The sequence below is a fragment of the Bombina bombina genome, chromosome 2, assembly GCF_027579735.1.
Source record: "Bombina bombina isolate aBomBom1 chromosome 2, aBomBom1.pri, whole genome shotgun sequence".
Taxonomy (NCBI): Eukaryota; Metazoa; Chordata; class Amphibia; order Anura; family Bombinatoridae; genus Bombina; species Bombina bombina.
This window is the reverse complement of record NC_069500.1, coordinates 429,027,231-429,042,822: the sequence shown is the minus strand read 5'-3', so window position 1 is coordinate 429,042,822 and position 15,592 is coordinate 429,027,231. Positions and strand designations below refer to the sequence as shown.

At 38.5% G+C, this 15,592-nt stretch overlaps 1 protein-coding gene across 2 annotated transcripts in view; it reads right to left on the bottom strand.

Moving 5' to 3' along the window:
- Nucleotides 1-1,952: 1,952 nt before the first annotated feature.
- The window catches only part of GUCD1 (guanylyl cyclase domain containing 1), a 38,130-nt gene continuing 24,490 nt past the window's right edge, over nucleotides 1,953-15,592 (bottom strand). For both annotated transcript variants that reach the window (XM_053701988.1, XM_053701987.1), the window contains exons 4-6: nucleotides 15,023-15,114; nucleotides 2,775-3,016; nucleotides 1,953-2,684 (exon numbers count right to left, since the gene is read on the bottom strand). In XM_053701988.1, coding sequence (XP_053557963.1) covers nucleotides 2,593-2,684; nucleotides 2,775-3,016; nucleotides 15,023-15,114 — 426 coding nt within the window. In that variant the 3' untranslated portion in view covers nucleotides 1,953-2,592. The remainder of the gene's footprint in view (nucleotides 2,685-2,774; nucleotides 3,017-15,022; nucleotides 15,115-15,592) is intronic.

The following is a 15,592-nucleotide window of genomic DNA, read 5'->3' as shown; positions in this document are numbered from 1 at the left end:
CATTTTATGCATATGACACTTTATTGATATGTATAGGTAGGTGAGCGATTTTTGTTAAGTGCATTCCCACTTTTTAGATTTATGACATCTGAGACGTTTAGATACATCCTGCAGCACCTACTTAGATTTATTATTTCTCATCCTTTGACATTTATTACTATTTTAATCATATAACGTATATTATTTTTTATCATTTATCAATTGTTATCTCCCCAACACCTTATGAACATTTTTATTTAAATTTTACTAATTTATTATATTGTCACTTCTTTTCACATTTATATTAGATGCAGGCATACCATTATTAACATTTGTTGCCATTAGGGATGTGAAGTATATGCTATAGATGAAGGGTTAATAACCTGTGCGCCCTCCCCATGGTGGAGAACTCCAGGTGCTTGTTATACTGCTTAATTGATTTGTTGGGTGTGTGTGTAGGTATATATAGTAGAGTTATGATCAGTTTGCCATATATGCCTGATGAAACAGCACTGTAGCTGAGAAACGCGTCGCATGTGAATAGGAGGGATTTGTTTGCCCTATTCTATTGTTCCAGTTTTTTAAAAAACCTTTTAATTTTTTTTAATAAATCCTATCTTTTTACATTCTAATTTGGAACTGCTACTGATCATTCCTACTAAACACACCGCCTCTATTCCCATTATTGGGGTTGTTCCTGCTTAATGTAGGGTCCTTGGATATCACCTGCATCACTTGCCTGACCTCCTGAAGCTGATTACCTGGACAGTCTACCTTTCCAGTCCTAGAAGGATGCTCCTGAATTGTCCGAGACACGCTGGAAGTATCAGCAAGCTGGGTTGCTGTTGAGTACCCAGTCCGCGCCTAATAGCACTGTCTGAGTGCTCCTTCAGAATGTGAGTACCCTGTTGTGGGCTTGTCTTTATCTCACCCATCTGTTTTATTGGTACACACAAAGCGCCTCTCTTTTTGTTCTCTTTTTCTATACATATAATTAATGTAGAGTGTTTACTGTCCCTTCAAGAACTCTTATAAGTTGCTGGGATCTATGTTTAAGCACTAGTTTAGCGTGAAATGCATCAGGGGTTCACGCCTGTACTACCATGTTTGCTTTTTAATCTTTGAAATAAAAAAAAAGAAGTTATTATCTCTCTCTCTCTATATATATATATATATATATATATATATATATATATATATATATATATATATACACACATACATACATATACATACACACACAGAGAGAAATGCACTCACAGGAACGAACAACCAGCTCAATACTATTGTTAGCCTGTTCTATGGCGATTTACCACCTGGGTGCAACTTCTTTTAGCCCAGCAATGCTTTTCACAGAGTAGAACTTTCCTGTAGTATATCAGTCTGATCCCGCCTATTACGGTCAGTCCAGCACCGAAATACCAGGCAATTCCTCTCTGAACAAGGAACAAAGCAACCCCAGACGATCGTTTCGGCCTTCATTGGGCCTCGTCAGTGAGGTGTAGCAGTATTCCTCTAAGCACACTGAGCAAGGAGTCCACGTCTAGTTTCCCGTTTTTCCCATACGTGGACTCCTTGCTCAGTGTATCTAAGCCTCTGCAAACTGCTCCTTATTTCTACTATTTAGTCGACTCCTAGGTAACTTCACGTGCGTGAGCTCAATGTTATCTATATGATACACATGAACTAACACCCTCTAGTGGTGAAAAACTGTAAAAATTCATTCAGATTAGAGGTGGCCTTTAAGGTCTAAGAAATTAGCATATGAGCATATGAGCCTACCTAGGTTTAGCTTTCAACTAAGAATACCAAGAGAACAAAGCAACATTTTTAATAAAAGTAAATTGGAAAGTTGTTTAAAATCACATGCCCTATCTGATTCATGAAAGTTTATTTTGGACTTTACTGTCCCTTTAAGTTGTATTTATATAAATGGATTATATATTTGAAAAAAAACAACACAGAGTCAGCAGAAGTGTGTGTAAAACCTTTATTATAACTGAGCTATTAGCTTTTCACTGTTTGCTCTGTCGGTTTCCCCCTCTGTGTGACATGACTCATTTATACAACTAGGCTTTATTTATTGCCCGCAGTATCAATCCTACCCTTCAACTGCTTCCACTGTCTCCAGCAATCAAAGTTGCAAAATACATAGACCACAAATTCACTGGATGTTTGTGCAGTGAACTTTGTCATCACTTGTTATCATGGATGAAATCAGGGAACACATAAAATTGTTGTAATGTGACTTATTGAATTGAGTCACCTTATAAACATACATCCAATACTGGGCAGCCAAAACATAACCACTTGCAAGCTATGCTACAAATTGTCTTCTCCCCTGTCTACCTGAACAGATCTGAATTATAGATACACTTTCACTTGTCAAGTAAGGGATTAATCAGGACCTGGGTATGAGAGTATGTGTGTGTATGTATATATATATATATATATATATATATATATACACATATACATATACACACACACATATACACATATATCTCAAGCTAAGGGTAGAGTAGACCATTTGTACCTATTAGATACCCCTGCGGAGTACCTAAACCCATCCTGAGAAAGCAGATAAAGTAAGCTACTAAAAAGCTTAGAGAGTCAGCTGTTTACATAGATAAACAAGATATCTTCATCTGTGCCGTAGCTACTACGTGCTTCTTCAAAGTTATTAATGCTTGTCCGGCACAGTCCTGGGGAAAGACAAGATATCAATGCAGTTAGCTTCAGCCAGTGAATGTGTGAAGCAGTGGTTAATGGTTGAATGCTCAGTTATGACTTACGGTCTGCATATCCTGGGTTGTTGTAGAAGAGGCTTCCTGAGCTCTTGTTGTAGCCACATAGAACAATGAAATGACCCTGGTAGTCACTGCTCCTGCAGAAACACTTCTGTCCAATAGGAAGGAAACAGCAGTACTTGACTCTGCTTGGGCATAGGTCACATAGCAGCAGAACTGCATTGACTAACACAATGGCAACATTTCCCTGGGAGAGGTGTTCCTGCAAGTCTTGTATGGTCACGGTGCTGTGGGGAGAAGAGATATTACATCCAGCAACTCTGTATGTTACTAAGGTCACACACTCTCACTAGTTATCAGACCACTCCAACATCACCAAATTTCTATATTTATCAGCTGCCCATTTGCAAAACTAGTGAATGGTTCTTAACAAAACACATGACCACACCTGGCCATACTCACCCCTGAAATTCTAAAATGTATGTTGCAGGATTTAGAACTCATTTATACCTTTACCTGACTGGCCACAGAGAGAAGATTAATATACTAAAGAGACTTTTCTAGGGTTACGCCCCTTTACTGCTCATACACAAGGATAGAGAGAAATTATGAGTAATTCTAAGATAAAAGCTGTTAAAAAGAGCACATTATGGGAGCTGAGCCTTAGGTCGCTATAGTTTGGTGACAACAAAATGAAAATCCAACTCTTTGTAAACAGCTGGATGGTATTTTAGTTCTCAAAAGGATGTAAATTAAACTGACAGTCTCTAAAAACAATCAGCATCACCAATAGAAACATAGGCTATAGATTAAACACTAAAGGTAAAGTACAACTTGGGAGTTGAAGGCATTGACTCTCTGTGAGTGAAATAAGAGCGTCAGTTGCACTTACATAGCAAACCAGTATTAGTAATGCAGTGAATGAATTTGAGCAAGTATTTTTTTGCATTTAAATGGCCCTTTAACAAACCAAAAGCTCCTCTTTCTCACTACAATAACTCGCTCAGCAGAGCAAGCCCATTAGGTCATTACCATACTCCACTCGTCCTCATAATAAATCTGTGTCCACATTCACAAATATTTCTTCTTCCCTTAACCATTGTACATGTCCTTATACTGTATAGTCTAGTGGAGCTTGTTACTAAAAAGGTCTTGCTTCACATTTTTCTCCCCTGTAAAAGATCCTAAATAAAGAGGTTTGGGTAATTGTCTCTCTTCAAACTCCCATCTCCACTACAAAATCCTCCTCTCTTTCAAGGCTATGCAATCTTATTCTCCAGTGTAAATGACTAATTTCATATTTCAATACACTCCCTGTCACAAACCAAAGTCCACCTTTGTAACTTCAATAGACTTGCTATGTCCTGGTGCTCACCTACTCTCCATCTGAGGATTCCAATAGAACAAAGAAATAAAGGAAGAACTCCTGGGATTAAATGTGAAGACTCTTATTAGGTCAATGTAGCAATGTTTCAGCGCTTGTGTCCCTTTTTGTCAAGCTCATGTAAGCATCAAACAACATCTATATTTAAAGGCATGGCATACAAATGGGAACCAGTCACAAGTACAAATGCATAATTGTATTCAACATTAACCCCTTCCATACTTTGAAAAATCTACCAATCAAATAAAAACAATGAAGTATTTTTACATATAGAACTCCATATATAATTACACAATCAACAACATAAATGATATCTGTAAACAAGATTGCAGTGTCTAAACTGCAGGGAAAAAACTAAATAATTATATGCAAAGCTCCCTGTCTTTAACACTCTGAGCTAAACACCTCATTATATCAGAGCTTCCTTAAAAAGGGACATGGAACACAAAATATTTATTTCATGATTCAGATACAATTTTAAACAACTTTCCAACTTACTTCTATTATCAAAGTGGCTTAATTCTCTTAATATCTTTTGTTCAAGCAGCAGCAACACACTTGTCAGTACCTAACCCTGTTCCAACGATGGGCTCCTGCTTCGGTGTTCCTCCACGTAGAACGCCAAGGTCTGTCTGCATTCCTTAGGCGTGCACGACTGCGCTCTGCACACATTTAAAGGGGTTCATTTTAGGAACTCCTACCTATGTGGCCATAGGTGTGGGAGTTTCCATAGAATCACTCATCCCATCATTCTATGCTATGTTATGCCTGTTACCTGCTATTCAGCTCACCTTGAATCCTGTGTTGCAAACCTGACTTGTACCTGCCTTGTTTCCTAATAGCAACTTACCTTGATCCTGCTGTACCAGTTGCACTTACTTGGTCACCCGTACCAGGGTCACCACCTGTGCCTGCTGAGTCTCCTACTTACATGGATTCTGCTGTACCAGCTGCACTTACCTGGTATCCTGTACCAGCTTCACCACCTGTACCTGCTGGGATTCCTTTACCTGCTGCGCTTACCTGGTAGCCTGTACCAGCTTCACCACCTGAACCTACTGCGCTTACCAGGTAGCCTGTACCAGCTTCACCACCTGAACCTACTGCGCTTACCAGGTATCCTGTACCAGCTTCACCACCTGAACCTACTGCGCTTACCAGGTATCCTGTACCAGCTTCACCACCTGTACCTGCTGGGTTTCCTTTACCTACTGCGCTTACGTGGTATCCTGTACCAGCTTCACCACCTGTATCTGCTGGGTTTCCTTTACCTACTGCGCTTACCTGGTATCCTGTACCAGCTTCACCACCTGAACCTACTGCGCTTACCAGGTATCCTGTACCAGCTTCACCACCTGTACCTGCTGGGTTTCCTTTACCTACTGCGCTTACGTGGTATCCTGTACCAGCTTCACCACCTGTACCTGCTGGGTTTCCTTTACCTACTGCGCTTACGTGGTATCCTGTACCAGCTTCACCACCTGTACCTGCTGGGCTTCCTTTACCTACTGCGCTTACGTGGTATCCTGTACCAGCTTCACCACATGTACCTGCTGGGTTTCCTTTACCTGCTGCGCTTACCTGGTAGCCTGTACCAGCTTCACCACCTGAACCTACTGCGCTTACCAGGTATCCTGTACCAGCTTCACCACCTGTATCTGCTGGGTTTCCTTTACCTACTGCGCTTACCTGGTATCCTGTACCAGCTTCACCACCTGTACCTGCTGGGTTTCCTTTACCTGCTGAGTCTCCTGTACCAGTTGTAACTTACCTTGATCCGTCTGTACCAGCTGCACTTACCTTATATCCTGGCCAGCTTCACCTCCAGTACCCGCTGGGTTACCTGTACCTGCTAGAAAATCAGTGCTGGCTTTATCTGCTGTATTGCCAGTGCTCTCCTTTTGCAGTCTCCTATTTTGTATCTTGTTGCTGGACTGATCTCCCGGTACCGGATCTCTGGCCTTTTATTTGATTTCAGTTTATCTTCTTTTATTAAAACCCTTAAAGGGACAGTATACTGTAAAATAGTTTTTCCCTTAATGTGTTTACAATTGCTTTTTTTACCAACTGCAGAGTAAAAAATGTATGAAAATTAGCTTTTTAAGGTTTATTTCTGTATATTAAAGCTCTGATTTTGTGTTTTGAAGCCACAGCCTAATAAAATAGGTTGAGCTTGTAGGTATAATCAGATCTCATTACTGTATCACATTATCTACATATACCTGCTTCTTTATCTTATATCTGTCCTTAAAACAATCACCAATACTTTGAGAGAACAATGGAAAATGAACATTTTATTACCTTATCTCTGCTTTATCACACTGGGAGTGTAATTTCTTCTGCTGGCTGTGTTTACAAAGCTTATCTATAGCTGGTACGCGCGGCCACAAACTTTCAGAATAGGTGGGGATACCACATGCTAAATTAACAATTTCAAATGCCAATATAAGGGTAAAGGAGCTACTTGTAAACAATTTAATACACTCCGGCAGGTAAAGTGGATCATTGGGAACAAATTAAAGGGGAGAAAAATTTTGAGTAAACTGTCCCTTTAACTAATTTTGCTTTCCTTCTTGTCTATTTCTGAACTTGAGTTCCACCTAACACGTAATCCTCACAGCACTACTAGGAGTTAGCTGAACAAATAAAATGAGCCAATTACAGCAACCATATATGAGCAGCTGCCATTCAACAGCTGTCTCCCAAAAAACAGTGCTGCTCCTAAGCATACCTAGGTATGAGGTTCAAAAAAGGATCCTAAGAGAACAAAGCAAATTAAAAAAGTAAATTGAAAAGTTTTTCAAAATGTCAAGTTATATCAATCATGAAAGTTTCATTTTGACTTTAGTGTTCCTTTAAACGGATATGAAAACTAAACATTTTCTTTTGTGATTCACGACTATTGGCTAAGAGGTGAAAACGTCACCTCTTAGCAAAAAATTTTTTTAGCCATGGGCTGCCGTAGCAGCTAAGAATGGCGATCATTTGAAACAAATAAAGGAGCTTTCTACATGAAGTATCTTATACTTTAGCCCCCTTTATTTGTTAAAATAGTCAATCCTAGCATTTGTACAATGCTAGGATTGACTTTCACTTTAATAAAGTTTCCAATTTACCTCTATCATCAAATTTGCTTTGTTCCCATGGTATTCTGTGTTGAAGAGATACCTAGGTAGGCATCTGGAGCACTATATTGCAGGAAAACTGCTGCCATATAGTGCTCCAAAAAATGGACCCGCACTTAAGCATATGTCCCTTCTTTTCAACAAAAGATACCAAGAGAAAAGAAAAAAAATTGATAACAGAAGTAAAATTAGAAAGTTGTATTAAATTGCATACTCTAACAGAATTATGAAATACATTTTTGGGGTTTCATATCCCTTTGAGAATAATTCATTTGGGGGTATTGCTTTACATCTCTGGAATATGCTGCCTGTGTGTAGCTGGCAAATCCCTCTGGTAACAGGATTTGTATTTCATCTTTAAAGAGGCCTATGTGTTGTATTATTTATTGATAGCATTTAAGCTCACTAAATCCATGTAAGTGCACTCTAAGTTGTTCCACTGATTAGAATGCGAGCCCTTTGGGGAGGTTCTCCTTATCTACGGTGTTAAACTTCTTGCCATTTTAAACTCACTTGTGCAAAATCTATTTACATTTTCAATATTATTTAAAAATACAAGGTCAAAGGATGTGTGGAGAGAAAAAAACCCATTATGGAACTGTGCAATAAACAGAGAACCTTTCCTAATCTACCAGAGAGAGTAGCACTAACTCCAAGCATCTAATGTTTATCTGCAAAAAGCTGCCTGACAAAAATATACTTCTAGTAGGGTCTGGCTTAAAGGGAAATGAAACCAAAAAAAATGTCATGATTCAGATAGAAAATACATTTTTAAACAACTTTATAATTTACTTCTATTGTCTAATCTGTTTCATTCTCTTAGTATCATTTCTTGAAGGAGCAGCATCGCAGTAATGGTTTCTAACTAAACACATGGGTGAGCCAATCACAATCAATATATATATATTCAGCCACCAACCAACAGCTAGAACCTAGGCTCTCTGCTGCTCCTGAGCTTGCCTAGATAAAGCTTTCAGCAAAAGGATAACAAGAGAAGGAAGCAAATTAAATAAAATAAGTAAACTGGAAAGTTGTTAAAAATTGTATTCGCTATCTGAATCATGAAAGAATCATTTTGGGTTTCATGTCCCTTTAAGGACATCCTGAACAACTAAAATATTATATACAAAAACACAACACAAAGTCACAGCCCCCTCTCTCCTAATCTCACAATATTTCCTCTTTGTACCATTTCATTGCTCTGCAGTGAAGCATGAGCGGAATAGCAAATCCTTTATGATGCTGACAGTTTGTTCAGCAAACAGCAGGAAAGCTAAATGATATAAATAAAAGCAAAGCAGTAATGTTATGACACATTAGGCAAACTCTACACTTCACTTTATAAAACCACACATTAACAATATAACAGATATATGTTAACACAATAAAAAAGGGATATATTAATACCACCGGGTGTAAATCTAATATACATTCCCATCTGAGTGCAGTGTTTAAGGGTCTTCTCTATATTGTATTCCATTATTACACTTTGCTTGAAATCACTGAAGGCCAATCAGACCTAAGTTTGCTTTCCCAAATGAGTTTGTTATTCTCTGTGCATTCACCACAGACTGCTATTCTGTATTCTGCCTCACACCAGAAAAAAAAAAAAAAAACTAATAAAAAATAGAGCGATAATATTCAGCTAAAATATATTTAGGTTTGTCATACTGCATCAATGTGTACCAGGGATGTTCAAACGTGTTAGTCACTAATGATGAGATTGACTGTGGGGCCGATAACATTATACTTAGACTAAAGATAATGGGGCCGATTTATTAATGTGCGACCGGACATGATACGATGTAGCGTATCATGTCCATCGCACATCGATAAATGCCGGCAGCATACGCTGTCTGCATTTATCATTGCACCAGCAGTTCTTGTGAACTGCTTGTGCAATGCTGCCCCCTGCAGATTTGCTAACAGGGGGTGTCAATCAGCCCGATCATATAGGATCGGGCGAATTGAAGACCGCAGCCTCAGAGGCAGCAGACAAGTTATGGAGCAGCGGTCTTTAGACTGCTGCTTCATAACTGCTGTTTCCGGCGAGCCTTAAAAGGGACACTGAACCCAAATTTTGTCAATCGTAATTCAGATAGAGCATGAAATTTAAATTAACTTTCTAATTTACTCCTATTATCAAATTTTCTTCATTCTCTTGGCATCTTTATTTGAAATGCAAGTTTAGATGCCGGCCTATTTTTGGTGAACAACCTGGGTTGGTCTTACTGATTGGTGGATAAATTCATCCACCAATAAAAAAAGTGCTGTCCACAGTTCTAAACCAAAAAAAAAGCTTAGATACCTTCTTTTTCAAATAAAGATAGCAAGAGAATTAAGAAAAAATGAAAAATAGGAGTAAATTAGAAAGTTTTTTAAAATTGCATGCTCTATCTGAATCCCGAAAGAAAAAATTTGGGTTCAGTGTCCCTTTAAGGCTCACACAGAAACATGCATCAAGCTCCATTAAGAGCTTGATAATTCGGCCCCAATGTCTAAAAAACAATGGCCTAGATTTAGAGTTTGGCGTTAGCCGTCAAAACCAGCGTTAGAGGCTCCTAACGCTGGTTTTGGGCTACCGCTGGTATTTAGAGTCGTGTAGGTAAGGGTCTAACGCTCACTTTCCAGCCGCGACTTTTCCATACCGCAGATCCCCTTACGTCAATTGCGTATCCTATCTTTTCAATGGGATCTTTCTAACGCCGGTATTTAGAGTCGTGGCTGAAGTGAGCGTTAGAAATCTGACGACAAAACTCCAGCCGCAGAAAAAAGTCAGGAGTTAAGAGCTTTCTGGGCTAACGCCGGTTCATAAAGCTCTTAACTACTGTGCTCTAAAGTACACTAACACCTATAAACTACCTATGTACCACTAAACCGAGGCCCCCCCCCCCACATCGCCGCCACTCTATTAAATTTTTTTAACCCCTAATCTGCCGACCGCACACCGCCCCCACCTACGTTATCCCTATGTACCCCTAATCTGCTGCCCCTAACACCGCCGACCCCTATATTATATTTATTAACCCCTAATCTGCTGCCTCCAACGTCGCTTCCACCTACCTACACTTATTAACCCCTAATCTGCCGACCGGACCTCACCGCTACTATAATAAAGTTATTAACCCCTAATCCGCCTCACTCCTGCCTCAATAATCCTATAATAAATAGTATTAACCCCTAATCTGCCCTCCCTAACATCACCGACACCTAACTTCAAGCATTAACCCCTAATCTGCCGACCGGACCTCACCGCTACTCTAATAAATTTTTTAACCCCTAAAGCTAATTCTAACCCTAACACCCCCCTAAGTTAAATATAATTTAAATCTAACGAAATAAATTAACTCTTATTAAATAAATTATTCCTATTTAAAGCTAAATACTTTACAGGCAACTTTGTAATTATTTTAACCAGGTACAATAGCTATTAAATAGTTAATAACTATTTAATAGTTACCTAGTTAAAATAATTACAAAATTACCTGTAAAATAAATCCTAACCTAAGTTACAATTAAACCTAACACTACACTATCAATAAATTAATTAGATACAATACCTACAATTATCTACAATTAAACCTAACACTACACTATCAATAAATTAATTAAATAAACTACCTACAAATAAATACAATGAAATAAACTAACTAAAGTACAAAAAATAAAAAAGAACTAAGTTACAAAAAATAAAAAATTATTTACAAACATTAGAAAAATATTACTACAACAATTTTAAACTAATTACACCTACTTTAAGCCCCCTAATAAAATAACAAAGACCCCCAAAATAAAAAAATGCCCTACCCTATTCTAAAAATAGAAAAGCTCTTTTACCTTACCAGCCCTGAAAAGGGCCCTTTGCGGGGCATGCCCCAAAGAATTCAGCTCTTTTGCCTGTAAAAAGAAAACATACAATACCCCCCACCCCAACATTACAACCCACCACCCACATACCCCTAATCTAACCCAAACCCCCCTTAAATAAACCTAACACTAAGCCCCTGAAGATCTCCCTACCTTGTCTTCACCACGCCGGGTTCACCAATCGATCCAGAAGAGCCTCCGATGTCTTGATCCAAGCCCAAGCGGGGGGATGAAGATGTCCATGATCCGGATGAAGTCTTCATCCAAGCGGGAGCTGAAGAGGTCCATGATCCGACTGAAGTCTTCTATCAAGCGGCATCTTCAATCTTCTTTCTTCCGGATCCATGTTCATCCCGCCGACGCGGAACATCCATCTTCACCGACGACTTCCCGACGAATGACGGTTCCTTTAAGGGACGTCATCCAAGATGGCGTCCCTCGAATTCCGATTGGCTGATAGGATTCAGCCAATCGGAATTAAGGTAGGAAAATTCTGATTGGCTGATGGAATCAGCCAATCAGATTGAAGTTCAATCCGATTGGCTGATCCAATCAGATTGAGCTTGCATTCTATTGGCTGTTCCGATCAGCCAATAGAATGCGAGCTCAATCTGATTGGATCAGCCAATCGGATTGAACTTGAATCTGATTGGCTGATTCCATCAGCCAATCAGAATTTTCCTACCTTAATTCCGATTGGCTGATAGAATCCTATCAGCCAATCGGAATTTGAGGGACGCCATCTTGGATGACGTCCCTTAAAGGAACCGTCATTCATCGGGAAGTCGTCGGTGAAGATGGATGTTCCGCGTCGGTGGGATGAACATGGATCCGGAAGAAAGAAGATTGAAGATGCCGCTTGATAGAAGACTTCAGTCGGATCATGGACCTCTTCAGCTCCCGCTTGGATGAAGACTTCAGCCGGATCATGGACATCTTCAGCCCCCCGCTTGGGCTTGGATTAAGACATCGGAGGCTCTTCTGGATCGATCGGTGAACCCGGCGTGGTGAAGACAAGGTAGGGAGATCTTCAGGGGCTTAGTGTTAGGTTTATTTAAGGGGGGTTTGGGTTAGATTAGGGGTATGTGGGTGGTGGGTTGTAATGTTGGGGTGGGGGGTATTGTATGGTTTTTTTTTACAGGCAAAAGAGCTGAATTCTTTGGGGCATGCCCCGCAAAGGGCCCTTTTCAAGGCTGGTAAGGTAAAAGAGCTTTTCTATTTTAATTTTAGAATAGGGTACGGCATTTTTTTATTTTGGGGGTCTTTGTTATTTTATTAGGGGGCTTAGAGTAGGTGTAATTAGTTTAAAAATTGTTGTAAATATTTTTTTATTTTTTTAACTTAGTTCTTTTTTATTTTTTGTACTTTAGTTTATTTCATTGTATTTATTTGTAGGTATTGTATTTAATTAAATAATTGATAGTGTAGTGTTAGGTTTAATTGTAGATAATTGTAGGTATTGTATTTAATTTATTTTATTTATTGATAGTGTAGTGTTAGGTTTAATTGTAGATAATTGTAGGTATTGTATTTAATTAATTTATTGATAGTGTAGTGTTAGGTTTAATTGTAACTTAGGTTAGGATTTATTTTACAGGTAATTTTGTAATTATTTTAACTAGGTAACTATTAAATAGTTATTAAACTATTTAATAGCTATTGTACCTGGTTAAAATAATTACAAAGTTGCCTGTAAAATAAATATTAATCCTAAAATAGCTACAATATAATTATAATTTATATTGTAGCTATATTAGGGTTTATTTTACAGGTAAGTATTTAGCTTTAAATAGGAATAATTTATTTAATAAGATTTAATTTATTTCGTTAGATTTAAATTATATTTAACGTAGGGGGGTGTTAGTGTTAGACTTAGCTTTAGGGGTTAATACATTTATTATAGTAGCGGTGAGGTCCGGTCGGCAGATTAGGGGTTAATTATTGTAGGTAGGTGGAGGCGACGTTGGGGGCGGCAGATTAGGGGTTAATAAATATAATACAGGGGTCGGCGGTGTTAGGGGCAGCAAATTAGGGGTACATAAGTATAATGTAGGTTGCGGCGGTGTACGGAGCGGCAGATTAGGGGTTAAAAGTGTAATGCAGGTGTAAGCGATAGCGGGGCGGCAGATTAGGGGTTAATAAGTGTAAGGTTAGGGGTGTTTAGACTCGGGGTACATGTTAGAGTGTTAGGTGCAGACTTAGGAAGTGTTTCCCCATAGGAAACAATGGGGCTGCGTTAGGAGCTGAACGCTGCTTTTTTGCAGGTGTTAGGTTTTTTTTCAGCTCAAACTGCCCCATTGTTTCCTATGGGGGAATCGTGCACGAGCGCGTTTTTGAAGCTGGCCGCGTCCGTAAGCACCGCTGGTATCGAGAGTTGCAGTGGCGGTAAATTATGCTCTACGCTCCCTTTTTGGAGCCTAACGCAGCCATTCTGTGAACTCTAAATACCAGCGGTATTTAAAAGGTGCGGGGGAAAAAAAAGCATGCGTTAGCTACGCGGGTCGTTACCGACAAAACTCTAAATCTAGGCGAATGTTATTATAAATCACATTTCTAGGGTAAAGAGGTTATACAAATATGTTCAGAAAGCAAAAGGAAAAAAAAGTAAATGAGCAAAATTTATGAGGAACATAAGGAAGATTCTTGACTAAAGTTTACATTTACTGAGAAGCCTTATACTTTTGAACCATACAGACTGTGTTCTAACTAATCAGTAAATGAAACTATTTAGATAGAAGACCATTAAAATAGACATTAAACAGATCATGGGGATTCAGTTTTTAGTTTTAAAGGACAGTCTACTTGATTTGTTTTATGGTTTTAAAAGATAGATAATGCCTTTACTACCCATTCCCCAGCTTTGCACAACCAACATTATAACCAATGTTATATTACTATACTCTATAACCTCTAAACCTCTGCCTGTTTATAAGCCCCTGCAGGCTGCCTCTTATCTCAGTGCATTTTATTAGCTTTTCACAGCCAGTCAATGCTAGTGTGCCATATAGATAATATTGTGCTCACTCCCGTGGAGTTATGCATGAGTCAGCACTGACTCTCTAAAACCCAAGTTTGTAAAAAGCACTGAGGTAAGGGGGCAGTCTACAGAGGCTTAGATAGAAGGTAATAACAGATGTAAAAGTGTATTAATATAACAGTGTTGATAATGCACAACTGGGGAATGGGTAATAAAGGGATTATCTATTTTTTTAAACAATAAAACATTTCAAGTAGACTGTCCGTTAAATAATGAAAATATAACTTCAGAATATACATTTATGATTTGTGTGCACAACAATGCACATTCATATCACATGTACAGGGTTGTGGATTGGTTAGCAAAGGTCTTTTTTTCTGAGGGAAAGGGCAAATCAGTGAAAATGTTACCAAATAAAGCTGTATTATTCATTGAAAAATGCTTCTTAGATATAAAACTGTAGTTTCATGAATAGTTAGTGTACCTAACAGCTAGAGTATTAGCCAACTGGCACCGAGTGTTGTATATTAGCGGGCAACAAGCTCAAAAGGTACAGCTTTTATTAGAACCTTCCCTTTACCCCATTGACTTCTGTAGCTTACTTTTTTTTATTGATTTTTATTTGGGGGGAGGTAAGGGTAGATTTTAAAAATCTCCGAATCCCAATCTGACAAATATAGATTTAATGGATGTAAGTGAATCCATCCATAGGCTTTGTGAAACCGGATTGCTTCTGGATAACATTTTCTGCACTGAGCACTCTTGTCTGAAGTGGCATGCTTGCACACCAAATCCAAAACTCAATCCAGCATTTTGACTTTGAAATCTTGTTTTAGTCACAGGTCATATTTTTTATAGAAAATCTTCGTTTTTATTTATTTTTTTCTCTAATCATAAATGATTTGCTAGTAAAACAAACAATAGATAGTTCAGGAAGTACCGTTTCTCCACATGTACCCCACGAGCTTTGGCTTGTACAAATAGTTGATTAACTCTGTTCTCTTCTGAGTCAAAATGTTTCCTGTAGAAGGACTGAGGAAAGAGAAGAGTCGCTGATTAACACAGTGCACCAACACCAGACTCCACGATTACTATTTTCAGTGCTACACTAAGACTGTACAAAGAATAATAAAGATGATTAGTCATAGGAGAATGTGTACACACTTACATGTAATCATTACATTAAAGGGACAGTCTACCATAGAATTGTTATTGTTTTAACTTTTTACCTCTGTGATTGCCTTCTATCCAAGAACCTTCTTCCCGCCCCCTGATCACATGACTGACTGTTTATTATCTATTGACTTGCATTTAGCATTGTCTTGTGCTAAATCTTAAAAGGACCAGTAAACACAGTAGATTTGCATAATCAACAAATGCAAGATAACAAGACAATACAATAGCATTTACTCTGAATTTCTAATGAGTAGTAGTTTTTTTTCTAACAAAATTTCAAAGTTATGTATATTTTCCACTCCCCCTGTACCATGTGATAGCAATCAGCCAATCA